Here is a 25,702-nt window from a genome sequence, read left to right as displayed (position 1 = left end):
CGGAAAGAAACCTTTGGGATCCCCGGAAAATCGGCCATTAACACGGAGCTTTTACGGGTTCGGTTAGACGGAAGGGGAATCCGGAGGATTTCAACGCCTCCGTCTGGGCTGTGCATGTCCTTGGTTGTCTCTTACGGGCGTCGCCTGTGTCGGCCGCTGACTCTGAAGCCTGAAGCCCGGGCGTCTTTCTGGAGGTTGTGCGCTGAACGGTTGGCGAGGGGACAGAGGCGACCCAGGCCCGCTTCCCAGCTAAGATCATGGGAGTGCGTGTCGTGTCCCCCCCCCCCCCCCCGTGTTTGCAAAGCTGCAGTTAAACATCATCATCAAGGCCTCTCGGGGGGAGAGAGTCTGCGAACAACTGTTAGGTTTTTCCCAATTCTTCCCAAAGCCCGTAGCAGCCGGTATGTCAGCCCAACGGGCGGCTGTAACCCCTCCCGGGGTGTTGTCTGGTGTGTATTTCCCCTCAGCGCCGAGCGAAAGGGACGGGGGCGCGGAAACGGGACCGCGAGGGGGGCCCGAGGCGCTTTGTCGGGAGGTGAGGAAACCTCTCAGGCGGGACCACGGGCGGTGCTTGTATCTCCCAGGCCTGGGGGTGGCAAGGGCCCTGTTTTCCGTGGAACCGAGCCCCCGTTTCTGCTTTGTGGTTCCGTCCCCTGGTCTCCTTCCTGTGCGTCTGTTCGGCCCTGAGACTCGCCCTCCGTTGTCTGATTAGGAGAGAATGTGTTTGGTGCGTGGACGTGATTTTCAGTCTCATCAGGGTGGCGGTTCTGCATCTCTGTGCATGAAAAGGCCGCCCGGGAGAAAGGTCATCGATGGCACGGCCCAGGTCGGGATCCTGGCTTTGCCACTTGCTAGGGGCGTGACCTCGGGCAGCGGGCCTGCCTTTGCCACCGGGCCCGATCCGTCCGTGGAACAGCGATGAGCGATCTGAGTGTATCGAGTTCTCAGAATAGCGCTGGCCCGTCCTGGGCATTCTGTCCGCGTCGGTGCTCTGCTGTCCTCGGGGACATTGGCCCCGGGGGGCCTCGGGACTGGACGTCCAGGGGCCTTCACCCTTCTTTCCTGGGGGACCTCGATCAGCAGGGGTCACCCCGCCACACGCTGACCATTGTAAAGGGCCCTGACCGCTCATCAGCGTGAACCCGCCCTCTAAGGAGCCGAACGCGAGAGCTCCCGTTGCGCCTTCGCGGCGAGTCGTCCCTAACGTCCACTCGGGATGACCCCGGAGGACCCACGTAGGCTTCAGCGGAGCACTTGGGACGCGGGTGTGCCCGGGAGAACACGCCACCTTATTCCCGCCCTCACCTGGGCCCCTCTGTGACGCTGTTCATTACTTTTCTCGACAGAAGGCACTTGGCTTTTTTCTTTTTTTAAGGTTAAAAGCGAGAGTTTAAAAAGTCATCCGTGTAGAAAGGGGGCCGGCGAGCTGGCTGTCGGGGCCACATGGGTGCCTTCAGCCCGTCGGGCTGTGCGGAGGGCGTGGAGGGAGTTCACGCGGCTTGGCCGACCCCTCGAACCCGGGGGGTGTCCCGAAGCTCCCGGAGAGTGTGACCCCGCTTAGACCAACCCCGTTCTATGTCCCTCTGGTCCAGACGCGGGAGGTAGCCGGGCGAGGCCCGCGATTGTTAAACAGCGGCGTTGGGATGCCTCCTGGTGGTGCCGCGAGTGCTCTGATTCAGGGATTTAACGCCCGTGTTGACTGCGAGGACTTACCCTGGACGAACCACTGAAGCCCGTGTGACGCACGGAAACCCCTCGAGGCGAGCCTCCTACGTGGAGTAAAAATCTGCTGCTTTTCACATGCAGTGGATTAAAAATCTGACTGGAAACCTATATAATACACACGATAAAGACGAATATACTTCTCATAAAAATGTTTATGTTTTTGGTTCGGGTTAGATTATTTTAATTAATTTTTAAAATTCGGTAGAACTTTTTGCACTTGAATATGGACAGTGTTGCTGTTAAGATTGAATTGAGAGGGAAACGGGGTCGGGGCAGGTAGGAGAATGGGACCCGGAGACCTTGGGGTGGGGAACACTCGGCACCACATACAGATGACGCGTCGCAGAGTCCTGCCCCTGAAACCTGTGTAATCTCATTAACCAGTGTTACCCCGATAAAGTCAATAATAAAGACTGAATTGCTTTGTATACGTTTATTTTTAAAAATTAACTTGATTACGATGTGTACATTTAATTTCTTATATAATGAGACAGAGGTGATGGTTGATAGGAAGCCTGTGGTTCATTTCCACGTGGTTTGATTTCTCAATTCTGATCTCCAGGGTGGATAAAGTGATTTAATTAGTAACCTTGAAATGCAGACGGTAGCAACACCTTACGAGGGTGAGCGATGCGGGTTCAGTTACCGCTCTAAACGCTAAAATAATAACATTACGCCTACAGAAATGTAATTTAAAACGTATAGAAAATCACCTGCAAAGAATTCTGATACGGGTCCTTGGGATGGAAGGGGGGGGGGGCGGAGAAAAAAAAGGGATACGTTTTTACGGGGCATTCCAACTATTTAATTAACCGCTTGCCCAATCAAAATAATTAAAATGGCAATTACCTTTAAAACAGCAACAGCGTCATTGCAGCTGTTGGGATCTACAGCTGGGAGACGAAATGCTAATCTGGGATGAAGAGCCGAGACGGGAAATGATGATATACTTGGCTTCCCGCAGCCCAGCTGTCAGGCCCCGGCGGCTGCTGGTCAACGGTGACATCCTCTGTGTCAGCGAACAGAGTCTCCCGGCACCGGCACCCGCGGCTCGCGCGCGCCGAGGCTCCAACTGTCGAGCCGCCGGGTCCCCCGGCGCCCGCGCAGCTCGCGGCCTCTCCTGTCTGACTCGTGTTTCGTTCTCTGGCAATTTGCCCTAATGATATCCCCCAGGAGCTCCCCGCCTCCCTTCCTTTCCATATTTAATCGCGGCGTGTTAATCGGAGCGGTGCCCAAGCCGAGCCGCCCGAACTCACATTTCCTACCGTCCCCGTCCCCCCCCACGCGCGGTGCTCGCCCGATCGGCCGGCCTTGGTTCTCTTGACCTTCGAGGTTTCGGCCCCAGACACTGTTTTCAGGGAACTGTCCACCCGAGGCGCCCAATAAACCACTCTAGCTGTATTTTTTTTTTTTTTTTGGGGGGGGCCTTCCGAGACACAGGACTTGCGGCGGGCGGAATCGGTAAAGGTCGCAAGGCGCAGGGCCCCGCGTCGGTCGGTTTGCGCGCGTCCCGCGTCTCGGGTGAGCGGACCCGGCCGCTGTGTCCGGAGGGCCCGCGCCCGCTGACCGTTGCTGTCCTTTCCCGCCTTGCAGCTCACCGCCTGCCTGCACGGATCGGCCGCCCTGCTCTACCCCATGTTCTGGCAACACATATACATCCCGGTGCTGCCCCCCCACCTGCTGGACTACTGCTGGTAAGCGCGGCCCGGCCCCGGCCCCGGCCCCGCACCGGCCTCGGCGGCGGGGGAGAGCCGTTTCTCCGCGGGCCGGGTGAGCTCTCCGGAACCTGCCTTGGGGATCAGTGTTAAAACGTGCTTTGAGGAGGGGGCCGAGGGGTCACCCTGTTCCTTTCGAAGCCTGCCGCCGGGGCCCTCCGGCGGCTCCCGCTCAGGCGAAGGACGCGTGGGTCACGGTTCAGCATCTGGAGTTTCCTTACTGGTTGCCAGCTTTTGGGAGAAAATCTAACAACCTCCACGCCAGACACTTCCCGGGCCCGGGAGCACAGCTGATCAAAACCTCCGAGCCTCAGGTCACCAAGAGGGGCTCAGCTTCTATCAGGGGGATTGGGCAGGACGAGAGATATATATATATATATATATATAAGTATATATATGTATTTATATATATGTAGCTAAGAGTCCAGCTCTCTTCCAGTGTCAGGAAAGTCTATGGCTCCAACTCTTCCCCGGGGGATGGCTTTCTTCCCTTTGACCCTTGCAGATGACGCGGGTCATGCCGGTCTGCGAGCAGAGGGGGGTTTGCTGGAGGCCTCGCCTTCGGCTCCGTGGCTTAGGTTCCAGTCCGGCAACGGCACCGGGCAGGTGGCGGGACCCACTCCCGGGAGACCTGATAACCAGCAACACGTGTCCGATGCATTTTTATGTCTCCTCCCAGAAGGACTTCCAGACACGAGAACTGGCGCTGGGGAAGGAACCCGCCTTCCCGCTGTTAAGCAAAAGTGGAACAGTCCACATTTATTGATCCTGTTTCCTTTATTTAAAAAAGTTTATCTTTATTGTTGAAAGTATTGCAGCTGTCCCCCCTCCCTTCCTTTCGAAAGCTGCTTGAGTATGAGACCCCCAGGGGAGTGTTTCCATCCATAGTGTTTATTATTGGATCCAAGCCCCTAGACCGGGGCACCTGGTGGGCTCTCGATATTTTAATTCCATTTAATATTATTCTTAAACTTACTTGAATATTTTCTAATATATTAAAGCTATTCTGTTAATAAAAGGGAACCTGGGGTAAATATGAATGTATAATCTTTGAATTAAAAGGCAAGATACGTGAGCAGAAAGACAGCTCAGGAACAGGGTGGCGACCGTCCGGGCGGGACTTGCACCTCAGGTTCCCAAACTGCCTGGCGCACAGTAGGTCTCAATAGATATTTGGTACTGACTGAATCGGAAAACTTCGGTGATGTAGTAGGTATGAAATATGATGTATTCGGGTGGTGGGGGTGTAGGGGGGAGGTGGAGAGATTGAGCAGAAAGAAAGAGAAAGTGAGAGAGAAAGAGAGAGAATTCACGGACCTGGACATCGGTCTGGTGATTGCGGAGGTGGAGGCATCGGAGGACAAATGGCGATGGAAAAATAAAATAAAATAATAGAAATAAGAACCTCACTGAATAAAAATGTGTACAAAGGGAGTGTGAATAAATTTGGTGATTCCTTAGGATATATTTGGTGTGAAGTATATGGAAAAGATGGGCCTCAGATTATGGCCTAGACCCTAATATTCTTAATCAGTAAAGTTTTTTAAGGCATTAATTACATCTCTTGATTTAATTATAAATGGTTTTGTGATTTTTTTTTTAATATACATCAACCCTAACTTGAATCTATTAATGGCCTTTAAGATTAAATTGCAATTTTATATAGAGCGTAATTTAAAATACCTATAACATGCTGCGCTAGAACTGTGGGTTCAGTACATTTATTTTCTAAGCATACGGAATTACTTAGATTGTTGTTTCCGTTTTAATGAACTGTGAGTGTGTTTGTGTTTTTAACTCAGTGCTCCAATGCCCTACCTGATCGGGATACACTCCAGCCTCATAGAGGTGAGTATCTCTCAGACCTAAGATAGCGATTCATTCATAAAAGTAACAGTTAAAACTGTTGTGCTTTGAAAGAATATCAGTCAACTAATACAAAGCAGTAACTAGTTTTCCATAATGTACATTATGCTCACATGGTCATTTTAAAAAAGGTAATATTGAATTAATTTCATTTTAATTCGTATCCTAAGTGACCATCCTCAGTGCCATACAACCCATGGAAATGGGTTATGTTTGGTTAAATCATATGGTTAAGTTTTAAATCCGCAAAGCAAAGCTTTAGCTCTCAGTGAACCACTCAGTGGTACCTGTGATCTATCCATATATTTCAGATTTGTATTTTGAAAGTCAGAACTCAGGTAATTATGAGTCATAAAGGCAAAATGTTTTCTTTTGCAAACTTCATTATGATTTAGTTTATCAGTGTGCTTTTTTCAAATGTGGTTTTATTGCACTAATAAAACTTTTAATTAGAAGATAGCTTAATTTTTTTTAAAAAGTTTTCAGTCTCCTTGGGGATTTAAGGTGTAGTGGTTTTTCTGCACCGTCATCACCTCATTCCCCACTGATTTACATCACCTGAGTCCTCTCTGTAGTGAATCACCTTGACCTTTAATCACCTTGACCTTTAATCACCTTGACCCTTAATCACCTTGACATTTCCAGAGAGGACTTCTTATAAGATTAGCATTGAAAACAAAGGACTTGGGTCAGAACTCGATAGCATTATGCTGGCTGATTCCAGTTTTATTTAAATAATTTTTTTTTTTTTTTTTTTTTTGCTGGTTGTGCATGTTGAACTTTGACCCAGCTCCTAACCTAGGTGAATTGGATTTGGTTTTCTTATTAGTGGTTGTACAGTGCCAACAACTTTTCTGATGAAGGGAGATCCTGTTGATAATTTTGAAACTGAGGATCGTGTATGGAGAGAGTCGTGTTCCTCTCGGGGTCCTGACCCAATGGGATTTCACATGTGCTCTGGTTCCAGTCATTTTTTTTCTTTTTGCAAAATGCTGGGGCAACGTTTTTTATTTGTTTCACCTTTAATAAAGAATATATTCTAATGAGTTTCCTTAGGAGGTTTAATTTGTTTTTAATGTTGGAGTCTGGGTTGGGTGACATTATGACTCTTTATATTTTGTTATTTTTAGAAAGCTTGTTCTTACATGCCAAGGCACCTGCAGCGAAAGGACAGATTGTATCTAATAAAACATGAATGAATAGTTATTAATCTGTTATTAGACTGTGGAATATGTGACTGGCATTTTATCTATCAGGAGTTTGACTTGTGCAAAATCTAACCCTGCTTGGTTGATATGGTTTCCAAAAAGTCATCAAATTGATTTTGACATTAGCGTACATGTCTCTCTGTGTGTAATGTATCTAACAGAATACATAATTTTTACAATATATTCATTTATACAGGTTTTATACAGATAAAAGATATTTAAAGTTGTTGATTATACCCATCATATTGTTTTTTGCATAATTATTCTATATCAACTTTTAAAACACATGATTCAGCTTTTCCAAAATATTGTAGACAGAGCTACATGTTTTAAATATTCAATTAAATTTATCACATACTTATTGGACACCTGCAGGAAAAAAATAGTACCTTTTAATATATATATATCTTTATTGATTTCAGGGAGAGGAAGGGAGAGGGAGAGAGAGAAACATCAATGATGAGTCATTGATCGGCTGCCTCCTGCACGCCCCCTGCTGGGCATCGAGCCCGAAACCCGGGCCTGTGTCCTGACCGGGAATCGACCCTCGATCTCCTGGATCCTAGGTTGATGCTCAACCACTGAGCCACACCAGCCGGGCAAAAATAGTACCTTTTTAAAAGAGCGATTTAAGAATTATTTATTCCTCATAGTATTGTCTGGGGAAACAGTTTATTCTAACTTGAAATTGGCTGCTATCATAGAATTGAAATTCAGCTGATCAGATTTGAAGAGTGTAAGTCTCCAGTTTCATGTAGCCACGCCTATTTTGTAAGTCTTTGTTGTGATATCCCTGTAGTGGTTGTTATATGCATTATCTCCAAACTAAATCGGTATGTTTATAGGAGCAAACATTTTATTTTAAGCATTTTTACCCCATTTTTCCGAATGGTTGTATAGGAGTTATTTTTCTCATAGAGCAAAATAGTTTATATTCTTTCATAGTGTAGGATTTTCCTTTTTCCTTCCCCCAAGACGAACGCATCGCGAGGATTTTCTCTACATTCCTAAGCTCCTTAGACTTTGGAAGGACAGTATACTAAGATGTTTGTAATTGTGTGTTTTTAAACAGAGAGTGAGAAGTAAATCACTGGAGGATGTGGTTATGTTAAATGTCGACACGAACACTTTAGAATCGCCGTTCAATGACCTGAGCAACCTGCCGAGCGACGTGGTAAGTCTGGGGGGTACTTTGCGGCGGACATAGACCCCCATAGACGGTTTCTCCTGCCCCCTTGACTTTCCAAGGCGGATGCCCCCCACTTGAAACCCCCCGACACAGAGGGGCTGAGCGTGTGCGAGCGTCCGCGTGGCCTCTCGTTTCCCGTTTTTACCTTTTGGCAGTTGGGGCGCTGGGGGGAGCACCCCCCCCCGCCTGCAGAAGCGGGCCCGTAATTAAAAAGCTGGCTGCCTTCATTAGGCAGGGTTTCTTTAAACGCACGTCTCCCGGTCTCATCTTAATCATTATATTACAAAGTAGGCGCTTCTGTCTGCCTGGTGGCATGTCTTGCAAAAGAACGAGAGTTTTTGAAGGAGAAAGAAGGGAGCCAATTATCGGCTCTGCTTCCCCGCCACCTGCCAGCGCCATTCCTTTTAATTAATGATCTGATGCCACTGGTCAATGCGATGCGAAATGCTGGTACAGTCGGGGTCAGCGAATGCCGCCTTTGATCTCCCTCAACTTTCTTGAAACATTTATTTGTTTTCTCTAAATTATTTCAGTTTTATTTTTTAATCTTCTCCCTCCCGCTGCGGGGCCGCGAGAGTGAAAACCGACGCGGGCCTGTCGCTGGCCCGGGCCGAGCGGAGCGCTGCTTACTTAGGATTCTATTTGTAAATTAAACTGCGGGCCCGGTTTGTCATAAAAGACATCTGATCCTTTTGAAGTGACGAAAACTGTCTTTTGTCTGTAAAGGCTGATAAATTAAGTGCCAGTTCTCTCCTGGTCTTTGATCTCGAAGAGGGTGTGTGTGTGTGTGTGTGTGTGTCACGCACGCGTGTGTGCCTGCAGCTCATAATAGGATATATTCCGTATTTCATGTTAAATAATCTCCAAAAGTGCATTTTGTGGCTTTGTGTTCCTGACAACAGGGCAAGAAATGCAGACGGGTATTGCTTCTGTATATATTTTAATGGTTCTTGAGAAATATCTTTACAACACAGTTCTAAGTTAAAATAACACTCCCCCCTTCCTTTAAAAAAATCCATTCTTCTCAGGGATATTAAAATTGAGGGATTAAAAAAAATACACAAAACCTTCCAGAATATATTTTTCTGTAATATGGCAAGTAGTTTGAAACCATTATTAGGGAGTTTGAAAAATGGAATTAAAAAAATCTCCGACTCAAAAAAATACAGTCAAACTAAACTTGACTGTTTAATGGCTAGGGATTGGAAAATAGGATTTTAAAGTGCAAATCAGGTTATTTATGCTTATAAATAAATAACCTCGGATGCTTGCTGACCTTGAAGCAGATTAAATCGAACCCCTTTAACTAGAGCGAAATGAATGCTACGTATGAACAAATCCAGACCCTCTCAGCGAAGAAATATATTCTGTTTTTAGCTCATTATAACTGGATTGCCTCGTTATAAAAATTTTGCAGAAGCTGCTATAAATGATTATTCATTTGGAAGTCCATCAAAGTACCTTTTATTGGATAGAGAAATAATTATGAAAATAAAGTCCCAACTTTTAAGAGTGTTTTCCTTATGTGCATGTATTTTTCACTATTAATACCCTAAAGAGAAAGGATTATTATTTTTTTTTTAAAAAAAGGGAAGAAAACAGAAAGAAATCAGCGTTTTTCGTGCCCTAATAAAATTTTTATAGGCACTTGAATGATAGCTCATTCTGTCTTTGAGAAAAAGAATCTTCACGGTAATTGTTTTGATGGGTGATTTTTTTTTTTTTAATGAAGAAGTGGTGCTTTCCTAGTAGAATTAGTTTTGATGTTAAAACATTTAGTTAAATATGTAAAGGAGTTAAACAATAGTCACACAGTATAAAAGCCTAAATATATACAATGACTCGAGGGACTGTCTTACAGCAACAGTTAACTAGACAAAACTGAAACAGTAAAAAATATTCATAAGAAGGGACGTTGTGAGGCGGTGTCGACAGAACTGTGTGTGTGTAAAGCTAAGGGCCATGGGCTTAAAATACGAAGACTGAAGTAGCTCTCAGGTAGCACCAGGAGTATTGACTGCAAGTCCGAGATGTTTTAAGTCGCACTCATTTTCTTAAAAATGTTGTAGACGCTAGTTGGACCATCTCGCCTACATTTAGCTTTCCCACCCGTCGCCCAGACGCCGCCTCTCACGGTTCTGTGGGAAACGGGATCAGGCCTCAAGCTCTATTTTCTATCATTGTAAATGTTCTCGGTGATGTGGGAAATCATCAGCGATTTCCCCGAATTTTGTGTGTGTATGTGATCGGGGTTCATAAAATATCTCCCCGAAGCCTGAAAAAATAGGACTGTTGGCGTTGTTTGGTTATTTAATAAATGGACTGATGTTTCAACGGGGGCCTTTTAAAACCGTTCAGCCGGGCGCTTAAATCACGCTCGCCAGCCGGATGGCCCTGCGCGCATGTGCTCCCTGTTACTGTGTCAGCCCGGCCAGTGGCCGCGCCTGGTCCAAGGTCAGTGGTCACAGTTGTCCTGAATTACTTGTCTTTTTTCCCGGGGACCCTCTGCTGTGTTGCATGCTGTAATCTTCTTAATGGCTTCATTCCAATATTCACACATAATATTTTAGATTTATTGACTGTTAGAAATACGACCCTGCCAGTAGCAGTTCCGTTACTCAAGGAATTTAAAATTGGAAAAATAAATCAGGGCCAAGCGTCCAGGAATCCTTTGTTTTCCTTAAGGGAGGGAGGGGAAAAAAACCTCCCTTCCTGTCTTCTGACAAGAACACTTGTTTTTCGATTTCATCATTTCACTATACATTTGGATCATTAAAAGAAAACGAAATGCGAATTTTATTGGGAGTGATTTTAACGATATTGATTATTACATGGAATAACTTTTAAAAGCAGGAGATCCATTAAAATAGACGGCTGTAGTTTTTGTCTATGAGAACATTGTGAGTTTATTTTTTATTGGCTGTGCCAAATATGGAGACTTTCAAGCAGATGTAGTTTGAGTGTTTTGAAATTAAAAAAGTAAATTTTAGGACTATAAACAATACCAATTGAAGTTAGTGTTACTGTGCTCTGTTTTTAAGTGGGGGGGGAAAGAACCAATTTGATTAAATATAACATGTGAAATCTGAAATGAGGTCATTTTAATTTAAGAAAATGCACAATTGAGGCTCCCCTCCATTCCAAATATATGCACAAATTCAGTTTCAATTGCATGCTAATTTAAAACGCTGTATTTCTAAACTCTTACTGCTCATTTTAATTTTTATCATCACTGACATTTTAAAAAGTAATTTGGACGATTGTTATTATATCAAAAATAAATAGGGCACCCCATTCGTTGGGAAATTAAGCGAATTAGGATTATAACGAGATTTAGGAAATCTGTCTTCATGCGACTATTAAGTTTAAACTAAATGATAAACTACGTCTTACAGATGAAAGCAGGTTAGAACTGACACCTGACAGGCCTACGCATTCGAATGCTCTTTCCTAGGAACGTGGATTTTGATCTATATTGCTTAATAATTTTAACTCACCAAATGGTAAAAAATAAGACACTCTGAGCCAGGTCGGCAGACTTCCTGTTTTGAAAGTGAAGCGCAGAGAGGGGCCGGCTGTTAATGGGGTTTCTAGAGCTTTAGGTCGCATGGGTTGTGATCCCCAGACTGACGCTGCAGACACTAGACCAGGGTCCCTCTCGAATGAATGTCATTCGCGTGCAGGGAGTGACTCTCTTAAGATTTAACATACACGCTAACCCTCCTTTCTGATCTTGTTGAGGATCTATCATTAGGGTTTGATGTAAATTAGGATTTTCTGCACCGTTGCAATCACTCATTCTCATCTACGATACTATTGGGAACCCATTTTCTATTTTCTATGATGAGGGCGTGTAGAAAACATAGTAACTGAAGAGTCATTGTCCGATTCACTGGGAACCGCATGCCGGCTACGATTGTATCAAGCCTGTGTCATTACTGAAACACTGTAACGTCATAAAGCGAGTCATTTAAAATACCACGCATCCTCCGGTGAACGTCCCGGGAAGGAATAGGTTGATGTTTTTATTGTGATGTAAAAAAGAAAGACAGATGGTTCTGAATTACCAGGAATCACGAAAAGCCTAAAGAACTAGAGAGAAAAAAACAACACCCACAAAACTCTGCCTTTAAGTATATTTTTAGATATCTGCATTCAAGGGAGTTAATTAATTTGGGAATACGTTTGGAAAAGAATTGGCCTTTGCAGAGATTTTTTTAAAAATGAGCTTTTAAAAAATTTAAATAAATTTAACTCGCACAGCTCTATAGATAGTCAATAGACGCGTCTAACTCATTGGCTCTTTTCCTCTAACATGACGGTTTAATATGTCAAATTGTCATAATGCGTGTTACCAAGAAAAGAAAAAAAAAAGGCCCCAGAGAATATCCCATTAGCTCAGGTTTGCTCCAGCCCGGCTGTAATCCTCATTGTGTCTAACAGTAGCTGCAGGCCCCCGAAGTTTCTGCAGTGTCCAGGTGAGCAAGAGAACATGTTGCTCCGGTTCTAGGTGGTTTAGGGAATATTTTGTTAGCCGACGAGCGTCGACTTCGGGAGACGGACGCGGCTTCCCGCTGTCCCCGGGAGGCGTGCGCTGTGCTGTTGGAGGTCGGGCCTCCAGCTCGGGGACTGGCCGTCTCCGTGCCCAGAGGCCGCCACTAAACACTTGGTGGAGGGAGACGGGCCCGCGTCTCTTGCATCCTTTGCGATGGGAGTTTGTAGTTGTTCAGGACCTTGGACTTGACTGGAAATTCACTGGAGGTTTTGATCTGAGGAAGAGAGGGGCCCACTTTGAGTTCTAATCACGTCCTTACGAGTCCCTGGGCATCCGACGTGAAGCCGGGACGTCGGTTAGGAGACCGTCTGCCATCGTCTAGGGAAGAGACGGTCATTGCGTGAACTTGACAGCGGCAGGAATTTAGAGAAAAGGGGGCAGACTTGGAATCTCTGTCCGAGGCCGGGCCGGCAGGGCTTGGTCGTGGGTGTGTTGTGGACGGGAGAGGAGACGGGGCGAAGGCCAGAAGGGGACCCACGAGGTGCCCTTAGGGCCGCTGGGCGAGCGGGAGCCGCATGGATATTGGAGACGCTGGCCTGGTCCTGGGCCTGAGGTGGGGGTGAGAGCATCCTGGTCGTCTTGACTGTTCAGGTGCCTCTGAGAGGAAACAGTCGTAGGTGACACCGTATTTGTTAGGCCTTGAGAGGCAATTTAGACCCGCGCAGAAGCAAGGTGACCGTTCCCTCGGGGAGGGGATCGTGTGCTTTTCACTTGATACAAGTTAAAGGTGGCTGGTTTCATCCTTAAATGGAAGCCTGTGAGAGAAGTGCAGGAAGAGGGGATGGTTCGTTTTGTTTCTTAAAAAAAAACCACAGAGCGTTAGAGGATTTGGGAAGTGTAGGGATTTAATGTGGGATTCATAAGAGAACAGAACATGTTTCGGGGAAAAGGGAAAGATTTTAACTTTGTACCTTTTTTTTCCGGAAAGCAGATGGTCCTTAGAAGCTCGGACTTTCTAAATATACACAGTTTCTTAGTTACGCAAAAGGACACGTTGAAAAACATCGAAGGGGTGCGTGAGGTGGTGTGGGTTACCTAAATGTTGTTTCTGAACATTCATTTGTATCTTCTGTTCTTTCTTTAAAATTGATTTCAGAGGGAGGAAGGGAGAGGGAGAGAGAAACACCCATGATGAGAGAGTCATTGATCAGCAGCCTCCTCACGCCCCCAACTGGGGGTCCAGCCCACCACCCGGGCCTGTGCCCCGGCCGGGAATCGAACCCCGACCGCCTGGGTCCCAGGTCGACGCTCAACCACATTTAGTCTGAAGGTTTGTTTCTCACCCTTGAGCTGTATTTGTTGTTGAAATGGATGGACTGCCTAAAAATGTGCATTTTCTGAGATTAGATTTTAATAACGGAAACTGCCTGTCGTATGGGCTCTGGCGTGTGCACGTTGCGGGCGACGTGAATTAGGCTCTAGACTTTCATCCGAGTCTGTGGAGCTGGGATCGAGATCGAAAAGATCTCAGCTGATGGGAGAAGACCCCTCCTGCAGAGCCCCCTCTGCACGGATGATGAATATCCCAGCTCAGTAATTCCCTCAAAACGACGGCCGTAATTGGACCCGATGGGGGGTCTCTTCCTTTGATCAGATCAGAGTTGCTGTGACTTTTCCCTGGAAAATGTCACTCCTGTGAAGGTTTGTCACCTGTAGAGCTGGTCTCTCCTCGGATGCTGTGTGCGTTTCTCATTAGCATTATTCAAAGTTTAGTTGTTAATTAGGCTGACACCTCAATTACAGCCGCCACGGACGAGAGTAGTCAGGGCCCCTCGCGTAAGGAAATAAAAACCTGCCTTCTTTGCATGTCTGTGAAGAGGAGAGAGGACTCCCTGGTGATACCTGGTGGTCTCCTGGGGGGAAGACCACGCCCCGCGAAGGGAACCGTCCAGCCAGAACTTCCTCTCTTAGGGAACCAGGAACTTGACACGACTCCGTGTTCCCACGTAAAACGTCGATCTATTTAAGGGCGGGGAGTGTTCCTGTTGTGTGTGAAACGAATGACCGGCTGAATGGGCGGCCTAGCACATCGCATCCCCTCCCCCTCAGGAAATAAGAGGGTAGCCCGGCCGGCGTGGCTCAGCGGCTGAGCGTCCACCTGGGATCCAGGCGGTCGGGGTTCGATTCCCGGTCAGGGCACAGGCCCGGGTTGGGGGCTCGACCCCCCGTCGGGGGCGTGCAGGGGGCAGCCGATCGATGACTCTCATCATTGATGTTTCTTTCTCTCTCCCTCTCCCTTCCTCTCTAAAATCAATAAAAACATTTAAAACTAAGAGTATATGTCAGCAGTGTGACCACACTTAGAAAATATTCATCTACGGTAAGGGCCGTTTGTAAATATGATGCCTTCCTTAAAATACACAGAACTAGAAATTAAAGGATGGGAAGGTAGGAAAAATTATAACAAATTAGGTGCCTTTTAAAGTTTTGCCGGTTGCTAGATCTAGATAGAAATTGCCCTAATTTAAACACATTCGTTAATCTGATTACAAGTTCACGGGGCAGTGACCCTGGGCTCAAACTCCACACGTGGCGGGGGAAGCTGGGCGGAACTGGGTTCGAATCTCAGCCTTGCCGCGTGCTGGCACCTGGCGGGGGGACCTTTCCCGTCGGGGGGACCTTTCCCGTCGCCGAGCCCGCGTCTTCATTCGTAAAGGGCGCCGTCCGCGCTTCCTCGGGAGGCCGGGAAGATTAACCGGGACCGTCTGATATTCGCAGGACACAATTCTCCGCTCACAGTAGGTTCTCCGTCACCTCACCTTCATTTCCCTCTTTATCTCGGAAGGGTCCAAACTGTTCAGCAAATGACTGGAAAATCACACATGCGAGTGAGGCTTCCAAAAATAAAATTCAATAGTCAGTGACCCCAGAGGACCTTACAGAGCAGGAAGGAACGCTGCCCACCCGGCTTCGCCTCGGGACGTAGACACGCGTTGTAATCGCGAAGACTCTGCAGTTTACCGTAAAATAATTAAAGCTTATTTATGTCAAGAGGCCTTGGGGAAAAAAGAGAGCAGAAAGCGATTTGCATTAGCACGTTTCCGGGGGGTTCCTGCCTTCCTGTCAATTAAGGGACCAGCAGGCGCTCCCCGCGGTTGCAGAGATAAGCGGCCGGCGCAGAGGCCGGGCCCGGGCCGACCTGCAGACGCGGGGGTTCGCCTGCCGGCCGGGGGCTCGGACCTCGCTGGACCAATTTCCGAGGTGTTAATGTAACGGTTCCTCTCCGCCCTGCAGGTCTCGGCCCTGAAGAGTAAGCTGAAGAAACAGTCCACGGCCACGGGGGACGGGGTGGCCCGGGCCTTCCTCCGGGCGCAGGCGGCTTTGTTCGGATCCTACAGGGACGCGCTGAGATACAAGCCCGTAAGCCTGTCTTCCCTCGCGAGATCTTAATTTGCTTTTCTTTTTCTCAAATCCTCGCCCGAGGATATTTTTTTTCCATTGGTTTTGTTTTTTAGAGACCATGGAAAGGAAGGAAGGTGGAAGGGAAGGGGGGAGAGAGGGAGAGAGACACACACATCGATTGGGTGCCTCCCACGTGCCCCCCGGCCGAGCCCGGGCATCAAACCTGCAGCTGAGGTAATGCCCTTGGCGGGGAATCGAACCCGAGACCCTTTGGTCTGGGCGCCGACGCTCTAACCACTGAGCCAGGGCTTAATTGGCTTCTTAGCAGTTCTTTGAAATGGGGCAAAAAAAAAAAAAATCGAACATTCTAACATCACACCTTCAAAAGGTGTCATAAAGTTCTTTCAAAATCTAAAATAATGTTTTAAATGTTGCGTTCCCTCTCCGGTTTCTTGACTTTTTGGTTTTAGTTCTTTTGCGAACCTCGAGTTAGTATTTCCCACATTCTTTTGCATATCCCCTCACCTATCTTACTTCTCCTTCTAAAATTTGAGTATTTACCTCTGAACGAATGAACGGTGTTAATGCATTTTTTTTAAAACCCCCCAATCTTGTTAAGATCATTAAGAAATTAACCAGACAGATTTATTGCATTAACGAGTTTAGAAATAACAAGTACAAAATGAAAGTTTGAAACTACTAGAACTTGAAAAATTTACAGTATTTGGAGATTTATTGTCTCCCTGATTGATAACACTTCCCTCAGTGCTCTCGTCCTGGCTCATCCTAAAACGATCTCTTTTTGGATACTGACATAATCAGCGTGTATCTTTAATATATTTTTCTGATTGATGTAAAAAAGAAAGAGCCCCGTTTAGAAGTTACAGTCATTTCATGGTTCTGTGTCTTTTCCTAAATATATTTCATTAGCATTCGATTGGAGAAAGGGGAAAAAAGTTACAAAGTAGCATTAACTGGATATGAATTCTTTACCTGGAAACTACTTTTCAAAATTTCAGGGTTGTTTATACACATCTAAAATCCATTGTTTCCCTTACATTTGACGAAAGTCGAGCTGCAGAGCAGGCCCTTGGCTGACCAGTCTCGTGGGCCTCACCGGGCGTTCGAGGTCCTCCCGACGGACCGGCCTGTGTCTTCCTCTGTGAAGCACCCGGACGTTGGCCTGTGTCTTACACCGTCTCTGTGACCTTCTTTGGAGGGGCTGCTTCTCCCTGACTTTCCACGGACGCCCCGACGCTCTTTCTCTCCCCAGGGCGAGCCCGTCACGTTCTGCGAGGAGAGTTTCGTGAAGCATCGCTCGAGTCTGATGAAACAGTTCTTGGAAACCGCAGTGAACCTCCAGCTTTTCAAGCAGGTGAGGGGGGGGCCCCTGCTGTATTCTTGCCTGTAAAGAATCACCTCTCAATGTCAAAAGTGAGTTGTGAAGGTCAAATTATTGGGGGGGGGCAAAGATTGAGTGGGGGGTAGAACATCGTAACTTATCCCTTCCCTTTGACCACCTGACTCCTATCATTAGAATTCAGACACAGTAAGTTTTTTTTTTATATAGTTACAAAAAGCACATATTTTTCAAGAGTCAAGTAGAGTTGGGTGAAATCTTGCCTTTCTCACGTAATAGCTTTTTTGTTCATAAGTATCTGCTGCTTTTTTCAAAAAAGAGAAATGTTACCGCTTACGTCCCACGGTTGTGATAGGTTTTCGTGTCTTCACGAGCTTGCGCCAAAACCACGTGAGCGAATTAAATTGAAGGAACAAATCACCGAAGAATTAACATGACGAATCCTTTTGTGTCGCGTTCCACAGCGAGAAAACTTAAACAACACGTTATTTAGGGGAAACGTTTAGGAGACAGGACCGTAAAGACGGACACGGGATAAGGGAGGGGATCGTGGTCTTCCCTGTGGGCGCAGGGAGGGGCCTTCTAAGGAAGAGAATGTTGGTTTTATCATCATTTAAATGATTAATGTAAGTTACTGTGACTTAAATGATTCAGGCATTGTATAAAATCCTATTTTTGAACGTTTCCAGCCGACTCCTTGGCCTCTTGGGGCCTCGGTGTCGCGTCTGCAGCCTACTTGGCCTAAAAGGTGGCAGACACCTGCGGGCTCTCGCGCTCGGCGATGCCGCGGAGTAAACAGACCTCAGGCGGCCGATAGCCGGTTCCATTTGGAGACACGGCTCTTTAGATAGTGGATTTGGAAGCGATCCCAGAAACAGCTCCCTAAGCCCACGGCCCCGACAGCCCCATCTTTCTTCGGCCCGCGGCCTCGCGAGGACGCAGCCTTTCTTTCCAGGCCTCTCGCCTGCCGCCCGAGTGTCGTCTGCGGGTAACGCGGCGGCATTGCACCTGCGTCGGTTTCTTGCTTTTTGACAGAGGCCCCGTGGGCCGTGTAAGACGCTGTTATCACTGGGGGACGTTGGATGAAGGTCAGTGGGAGCTTTCTTGGATTTTTGCAACATTTCCATACACCTGAAGTTATTTCGAGATAAAACGTTTAAACAGATTGCCCGCAAAATACCAGTAGAACATTCGTATTAAAGCATCCTCCTGTCTGGCCAGCGGAGTCCCTTCCGTGCCCGTTAGGACCTTCGTCCCGTGGTTCCTCCCGGAAGGTGGCTTTTGCAGGGGCTTCGAATAGCAGGAGGAGGCTCGCTCTGTCCTTCTAAACCACACCTCGTGCACCTGTTTATTGGTGTAGCCACGACTAACGCTTCTTGGGATACTCTTGTTTCTATTTTATCTGCGTTGCAACTTTATAACTCTTCCCGCAGTTGTCTCGGTGTCCTGAGCGTAGCCACACTTACCTGTCCCCCGGACGTTGCAGGCCCCTGGCCTCTGGTCCGAACGCCGTCCGTTTGACACCCGCCAGCTCCGCCACCCTGGAAGACACAGCCCGAGCCTCCCCTTTCCAGGCCCCGGCCCCCCCGATCCTCTATAAGCTCCCGTCCTTTTAGCCCTTTCGGATTCACCCCGCCTCATGCTCGTGGTTCCTTAGGCTCTCTCTTGAGTCGTGGGCTCTGTTAAAGGCCGGGATTGTTTTTAAAGTATTTTTTGTACCTTCGTAACTACGTACGTGATAGTCGCTAAATAGTGTTAAGCAGAGAAATCAAATAAAAACTGCTGAGCGGCTCCCGGGGGGATGACACGCTTATAAAATCGAACAGAGTGGAACTCACTTAGGGATGGTCCAAAACCCGCCGGGGTCAGGTGCCGCCGGGCGTAGATGGAGCCGTGTCTGTCATTTTAAACCTGGCGGCGGTCACCTACCGGCGCCTTGTGCAGAGCGGGAACTCTGCCATCCGCGCCTTCTGTATTCTGTGCCCTGACCCACTTTCTCCGACTGAGATACCTGATCAAAGCAGCCGGTCAGAAGCCGAACGTTTCCCTTTCATGTCAGCTAGAGATTTGGGGAGATTTTAGAAAGCTTTTAACATAAACAATAAATTCTTATAAATTTCTACCTGTCCCTCTTAATCTTTTTTTTTTTTTTTTTTAAAGAAAGACAGTTATTTATGGTCCGTAATTTATAGCCCAGATCAACGCGCGCATTAGCCGTGCTAAAGATTCGGGAGTTTGGGAGTGTTAGGAAACATTTGCCTCGTGCCTGGGCGCGAGATGGCAACCGCAGCAGACACGCGTTCACGGCGGGGAGAAGTGTAAACGTGAGATGTAACACGGGGGAGAGCCACCGGCTGCCCCGGGGAGACAGCGTCTTCCCAGGCACCCCGTCAGCTAATTTCAGGCGGCGGCCCCGGCAGCGTTTCTCCGAGTGTTGTCTGAAGCCGCTCGGAGGCCTTTTGTGTTTCGCTGTGAAGAGGCGCAAAGCCGTGGACGCGGCCGGGGACGTAGGTGAGGTCAGGGGGAGACGTGCCACCTTCGCAGGCCGCTGAAGCTCCGGCACAGAAATCAGACTGCCTTCAGGAGGAAGGAGGCACGTCGTTGGAGGAGCTGGGCGGAGCGCCTAACGGGAGCGAAGGCGGAGTCTGCGGGAGGGGATGCGGGCGGCGGGCCTAGAGCTTGCGGAATTTCTCTCTTAATTGCTTCAGGTCTTTTTAATTTAATTTAATTTTTTATTTTATTTTATTTTATTTATTTTATTATTTTATTTTATTTTATTTTATTTTATTTTATTTTATTTTATTTTATTTTATTTTATTTTATTTTATTTTATTTTATTTTATTTTATTTTATTTTATTTTATTTCCAGTGACATCAGGAAGCAGGGCCATCAGCTGAGAAAGCATGGGAGGTGGGTGGACGTTAAAGGAGAGAGGAGCTATGAGACGGATGCGAGAATGAACGGACGGGAGGGACAATGGGTCGGCTCGGCGCCACTCGGAGCGCGTGAGATGTTGCAGGAGGTGACCTGGAAGTGAGCGCGGGCGCCGTGGTCGGTGGCTGCTTGTCTGGTCCCCCGGGGCCTGGCGCAGGCCCCGAGCCCCTGCTCGCTCCCGCGCTCCTGCAGGACCGGCGCCGAGGCCCCCTCTCCCCGACTTCCCTTGTCCGTGAGCCCGTGGCACCTCACCGCCGGGGCGCCCTCTCCCCGACTCCCCTTGTCCGTGAGCCCCGTGGCACCTCACCGCCGGGGCGCCCTCTCCCCGACTCCCCTTGTCCGTGAGCCCCGTGGCACCTCACCGCCGGGGCGTCCTCCCTCGCCACCTGCTCCGGCCTCGCTGTTGAACGTTGGAAGTTCTTGCCCCGCGCTCCCCAGCCTCCCTTCCACAACGCCAGTTTATTTCCACCACTCGTCGCCTTCTCACATACTAAATAATTTATCACATTTCTTATTTCTTACTGCTTTCCCCCCACCCCCCCCTCGCTGTTGAAGCATCACAAGGGCTTGAATTTGGGTCTGTTTTACTCATTTACGTATTTCAGTCACCTAGAGAAGTGCCTGGCCTACGTAAAAAACATTCAATTACGTATTTATTGAACGACCGAATTAATTACTTCTTGGGCCCAGTGGTCATGAAGTTCAACAAACTCGGTCTAGAGGAAATTATTTAATGTCTGTCTGTTGGTATATCCTGGAAGGCACTGCTGTCCCACTGATGTTGTTTTAAATTATTAGTTCTAATAATAAATTGCGCTGAATGGGCTTCTTATACCATTCGAGGTGCTTTCTGTTCATTATCCCGTGGCCGTCCAAGTCCAATTTAGCATACTCAACAGTCATGTGATCACCTAATCTTTGAAATGAAATAAAAATAACAATATATTTCTACTCCTTCACGTACTTCATTCTCTTGATTTAAGCTCGAGGCCGACCTGGCTTATTCCCACTTGTTATAACAGTTCATGTTTATATATAGCTACTAACTGAGCACCTCGCGTTTAGCAGGTGTCCATAAATATCTGATGACTTAATTTATTGTAACACTTGAGCGCAGTTTTCACTAACCTGTCAAGGTTTACGGAGCATTTATAAGGTGAAATATTTAAATCAGACCACTTATTTTTTTTTTTTTAGCCCAAAGCGTTATATAGAAAGGACATTTTAAAGATTCCTAAGAAATTAATATATTTTAAAAGTGAAGTGCTTTTTTTTTTCTTTTTTACTGTATTTTAGTTATTTTTTTAATTGCTAATGATTTCTGATTCATTTAAAGTATAGTTTTCTCTAGCTCTCAAGACTTGAATTTTAGTAGATTAGTTGTCTTTGGGTCCACGAAAGGCTGCTGATAGGAGATCGTCTTTTGCAACATGGTGATTTTTCCTCAGAGCTGAAAAGGCATTTGCGTGTGCGCTGGTTTTCTGTGTTGCAACTTAATTTCCTGTTCTATCTGTGGCGCTTTTTTGTTTTGTTTTGTTATTAGCAGTGTTTCTTGTCATTACCTGCAAGACCAAGCTCATTTTCCAAAACCCATGTCTTCCACTTAATTACCTAAAGATACATGTTTACTAAATGATTCGGGTAACTATTAACCAAGGCTCAGGCCCAGTATAAAGCCAGCACTTTCCCAACAGATACTAGTTCTCAGTTCAGAGTTATTTCTGCGCAACAGTAGCCAAAAGTGCTCTTATCTCTTTTGCTTACGGTGCAGAGCCCGGGAGTGATTGGCCTGGTGCGTGACCATGAACCGGCTCCTCTTGGGGGGGGGGGGGGAGCTGTTATTGAGTCAAAAATAGAAACGGGAGTTGAGAGAACCGTTACCTTCAGCGTTCCCCCCCGTGAAGGCCGCTTCTCGGCGTCTCCCCGGGCGCCTGCGTGTGTGTATGTAACGTGTGTGTGCGTTCGTACAAATCCATCTTGGGTTTTCAGAGCAACCCTTTGCATGTTGCTAAGTGGCCGGTCGTCACCGGCGGGGTTGTTTGCACCGTCGGTGATAACACGTGGCGTTTAAGCAGGTGATTAATTTCCGTTGGCTCACGCCCCGGGTTGGGTAACACGCGGCACTTGCTCAACCTCAGAAACGCACAATCAGTGAATAGTTTGGGATTTATCTCTTCGGAGACTTGAACTGCTCCCCTCCAAGGAAAATGGATGGCTTATTTCCCGTAAACACAGAAACGAAAACCTTTTAAAAAGCCTTGTCGCCTTAATCTTTTAAAGCAAATTAAGTCCTTTAAAAGGATGTCTTCGTTGGTTCCCATTGTCAGGAATGTAGTGCTTTGCATTTATCACCCTGCCTCGCCTCATGTCTTCCAAAATGATACTCGGGCCATCACATTAGATCACTTTCGTTTGATTTATGAGGCCGAGTCGAAAACGTGGGCAGGTCGGATCTCGCAAGCGCCTTAAAGCGATTTACTTACAAGTTAACCATTTATTCTGTGCAGCAGGGATGCCAGCATCCGAAGCGACTGCCTTTGACCTCGGGTGGATGAAAGGAATAATTCTGTACATTGCGCTGTTCAGCTCTGAAACCTTAGCCTCTCCTCAGGGCACGTGCGTTTCCGTGACCGTTTCTTCGCGCCTGGCGTTTTCCCAGGCGCGGCAGGTGCTCTGGACTCCGGGGTCGGCCCGGGCCCGAGGGGAATGCGGGCTTTGGCGTTTAACGTTCGTCCTGGGCCCACAGTGGAGACACTTCCCGCTATTTAATTGACTCTCGCCAAACCCCGTGAGGCATTTATTATTCTTATTCTTACGGAAGGGAAACGGTCGCAGAGACGGCTGGTCGCCCACGATCATAAACTAATAAGGTGCAGAGTTGTGACAAGGGCCTGTCACACTCCAGACTCCCGCGTTCACGCTCGTTTGTACCATCAGAAGCTTCTGGAAGGCCAAGCACAGCAAGGATAGAAAAACGGGCGGCCTGTGCTTTCTGCCCTTAGAGTTCTGGTTTTCCTGAGAGCAACTCGCACACAGACACACAGACACACAGACACAGGCCCCGGCTGTATGCTTTTGGGCTGTGTCTATGAGTGTCTGGTATTAGTAGTGTCTTTGATATTAGTAAAAATTTAACCTGATGAAATACATGAAAATGACCCTGTTTGACTCTTACATTTCAGTTCATCGACGGTCGACTGGCAAAGCTCAACGAAGGGAAGGGCTTCTCTGATATCTTCGAAGAGGAGATCACGTCCGGTGGCTTTTCTGGAGGTAAAGACCACGTCCCGTGTGATTGTGCGTTTTCCAAATAGCAACGATCGTGACCTTTGCACCAGCGTCTGAGATAAGCCGCTTTAGGAACCACCGTTTTCTCCTAAACCCGTGATGTCTTAGAGACATCTTTTCGTCTTAGAAGGCCTGTGGGTTCACTTACGTTGCCTGTTTCTGTTGCTCGAGGCCTCGTGGGGACGGCCTCGCGAATGGGTGGCGGTTTGGATAGTCCCTGACTGTGACTGGGCGTGAGTGTCACAGAAATGCCGGAGTCGGCCTCTTCCGGCCTCGCCTCTGCTAGAGAACACCAGTGATGCTGCTGCTGAGAGCATGGGATAGAAATATTCGGTTGTCATATCCAAAAAGAAAGGTTCGGGCCCACACGGCTCGTGGACCGTTAGGAAGGTGTGTTTGTGGCCGTCTGTCCTCGCTGCGCAGACCGCCCGCCGCAGCGCCAGGGAGACCCTTCAGTCTTCCGTCCCTGCAGGTGGCGCTGGTGGCCACCTAAAACCGTGCAAGGAGTCATGCTGTTCTGTGCGTGTGAAACCCCGGTTTCACCCACGGTCATCAGCTCCAGTGTAATTAAACAGTTGCAGTGTCGGAAATGTAAATGTCCCAGCCCCGTCATAATCGGGCAGGCGCTCGGGGACGTTCGGCCTGACGCCTTGTCTGGGGCCGTCCCAGTCCTCGGTCCTGGCGCTGGCAGCAAATGTGGCTGGAGCCCTGGAAGGGCCCGTTCCTTCCGAGGCACCTGCGGGCTATCGGTTGTGGAGGAGGCGCGGCGCGGAACCCGCTGTGCTCACTTCCACCTGGCGTGATGAGTCATTTCCCACCCTCTGTAGGTTTCGTTTGGGGGGAAAATGCTCGAGTCTGTGTGTGAATAAACAGTTGCTGGAATTGAGAAATAAAACATCAAAAAACTAGTAGGCACGGCCGACGTGGCTCAGAGGTTGAGCATCGACCTGGGATCCGGGAGGTCACGGGTTCGATTCCGGGCCCGGCCCGGGTTTTGGGCTCGATCCCCAGCAGGGGGCGTGCAGGAGGCAGCCGATCCATGACTCAGCATTGATGTTTCTCTCTCTCTCTCCCTCTCCCTTCCTCTCTCTGAAATCAGTAAAGACATATCTAAAAAACAAAACAAAACGTGAAAAGACAAATAGGACTCACCTACGGAGGTCCCCAAATTTAATTTTATCCTTAAACGAGATTTATTGTTGCACCATGAAAATATAAAAACTGTTCCAGTCATCTGATTATTAAAAGACATACAAGGGAATTGAACTCGGTGGACCTCAGCCAGATGGAAGCGCAGAATTTCATGGAAAGAACTTAGTTTTGGGAAAAACTTCGTTGACCTGACTCCGAAGGTGCCGAGCAAGGAGTCACCCACCTCCCTGTTCCCCTCAGCTCACGGGGAAGAAATTGAGCTTCAATGGAACTTTTGTGTTAAAATAAGACTTTTTTTTTTTTTTACTTTTCACCTCAGACGAGCAAAATATTGTCAGTTCCTGGACAAATTGCTCGAGGCATCGATCGGGTATTTACATAACTGCTCTCATTATCTTTTGTGACCCGTGGGGCTGGTGTCTCCTGTGGAATTGAAGGTGACATCGGAGACAGTGATGGGGTGGAACTGGGACCCTTTCATGCGGCTCCACTCTAGTCCCAGGCGTGGGCCCGGACGCCGCTGGGATGGAGCCGGGCGAGGTGGCTTTTCCGGAGGGAGGGGCAGTCCCTGAATTACCCCTGTAGGTCTGATTGTCTGCAAAAGGCTGGGCGGACACCGGTCACCAGTGGGCGTCTGACTCAGGGGCTGCATTTTTCGGTACAACTTCATGCCAACCCCTTTGTTCCTTCTCAAAATGAAAAAAAAAGGTTTTGAATTCTTACCTTAATTTGGGGAAGCTCATTCTGATGGAAAAGGAAAGCTTAGTTCAACCAGGACTCATTTCAGCAGACACAGCGAGAACGCACATTAAGAAATGATGCCTGGCTGTCAGGCGTTATGTTTTAAATTATTATATTACAGGTAATTTTCTTACGGATACATAGATTATCCTTAGAAGAAAATACAGCAAAATTCATTCGGGTTTGAAATAAAAAGATGAACAATGTAATACAAATTGATGATGTGCTTATAAATGAGGGTGTAGATACAGTTCCAAAAATAGTTTCCGGAGGCCGGCTCCTGACATTTGTCACCTGGATGACATTGGCCAGAAGGGAGATGTCGCTGCCGTCATGCTGAACTGTGCTTCACAGCGTAAACCGTTACAATGTTGCCGTTGCTCTCGTAGTTACAGTCTTGGTTATGATAACTGTTCCCACTTCCTGAATATTAATGTGTCGCAGAAGTTCTTACAAGAGCTCTGCCAACATTATCTCATTTAATCCCCGCGGCGCCCTGGGAGGTACTTTGATTACCGACTTTTTTCCAGGGTGCTCGTCCCAGTCATTCGCTCAAGGTCACCCGGCTGGCGGTGCCAGCGCCTGGGCCGGCGCGGCTGCTCCCCTGCAAAGCTCTGCTCTAATAA

At 47.6% G+C, this 25,702-nt stretch overlaps 1 protein-coding gene across 1 annotated transcript in view; it reads left to right on the top strand.

Annotated features, from left to right (window-relative positions):
• The window catches only part of DENND1B (DENN domain containing 1B), an 86,176-nt gene that overhangs the window by 42,795 nt on the left and 17,679 nt on the right, over positions 1-25,702 (top strand). Inside the window, exons 10-15 of the mRNA XM_087828964.1 lie at positions 3,319-3,419; positions 5,243-5,288; positions 7,587-7,688; positions 15,493-15,618; positions 16,874-16,975; positions 23,078-23,168. Of these exons, the coding sequence (XP_087685090.1) occupies positions 3,319-3,419; positions 5,243-5,288; positions 7,587-7,688; positions 15,493-15,618; positions 16,874-16,975; positions 23,078-23,168 (568 nt within the window). The remainder of the gene's footprint in view (positions 1-3,318; positions 3,420-5,242; positions 5,289-7,586; positions 7,689-15,492; positions 15,619-16,873; positions 16,976-23,077; positions 23,169-25,702) is intronic.

Source organism: Miniopterus natalensis, chromosome 21 (assembly GCF_054644295.1).
Source record: "Miniopterus natalensis isolate mMinNat1 chromosome 21, mMinNat1.hap1, whole genome shotgun sequence".
NCBI classification, from domain to species: Eukaryota; Metazoa; Chordata; class Mammalia; order Chiroptera; family Miniopteridae; genus Miniopterus; species Miniopterus natalensis.
Note: the sequence above shows the minus strand (reverse complement) of the source record. Positions and strands in the feature narration are given on the sequence as shown.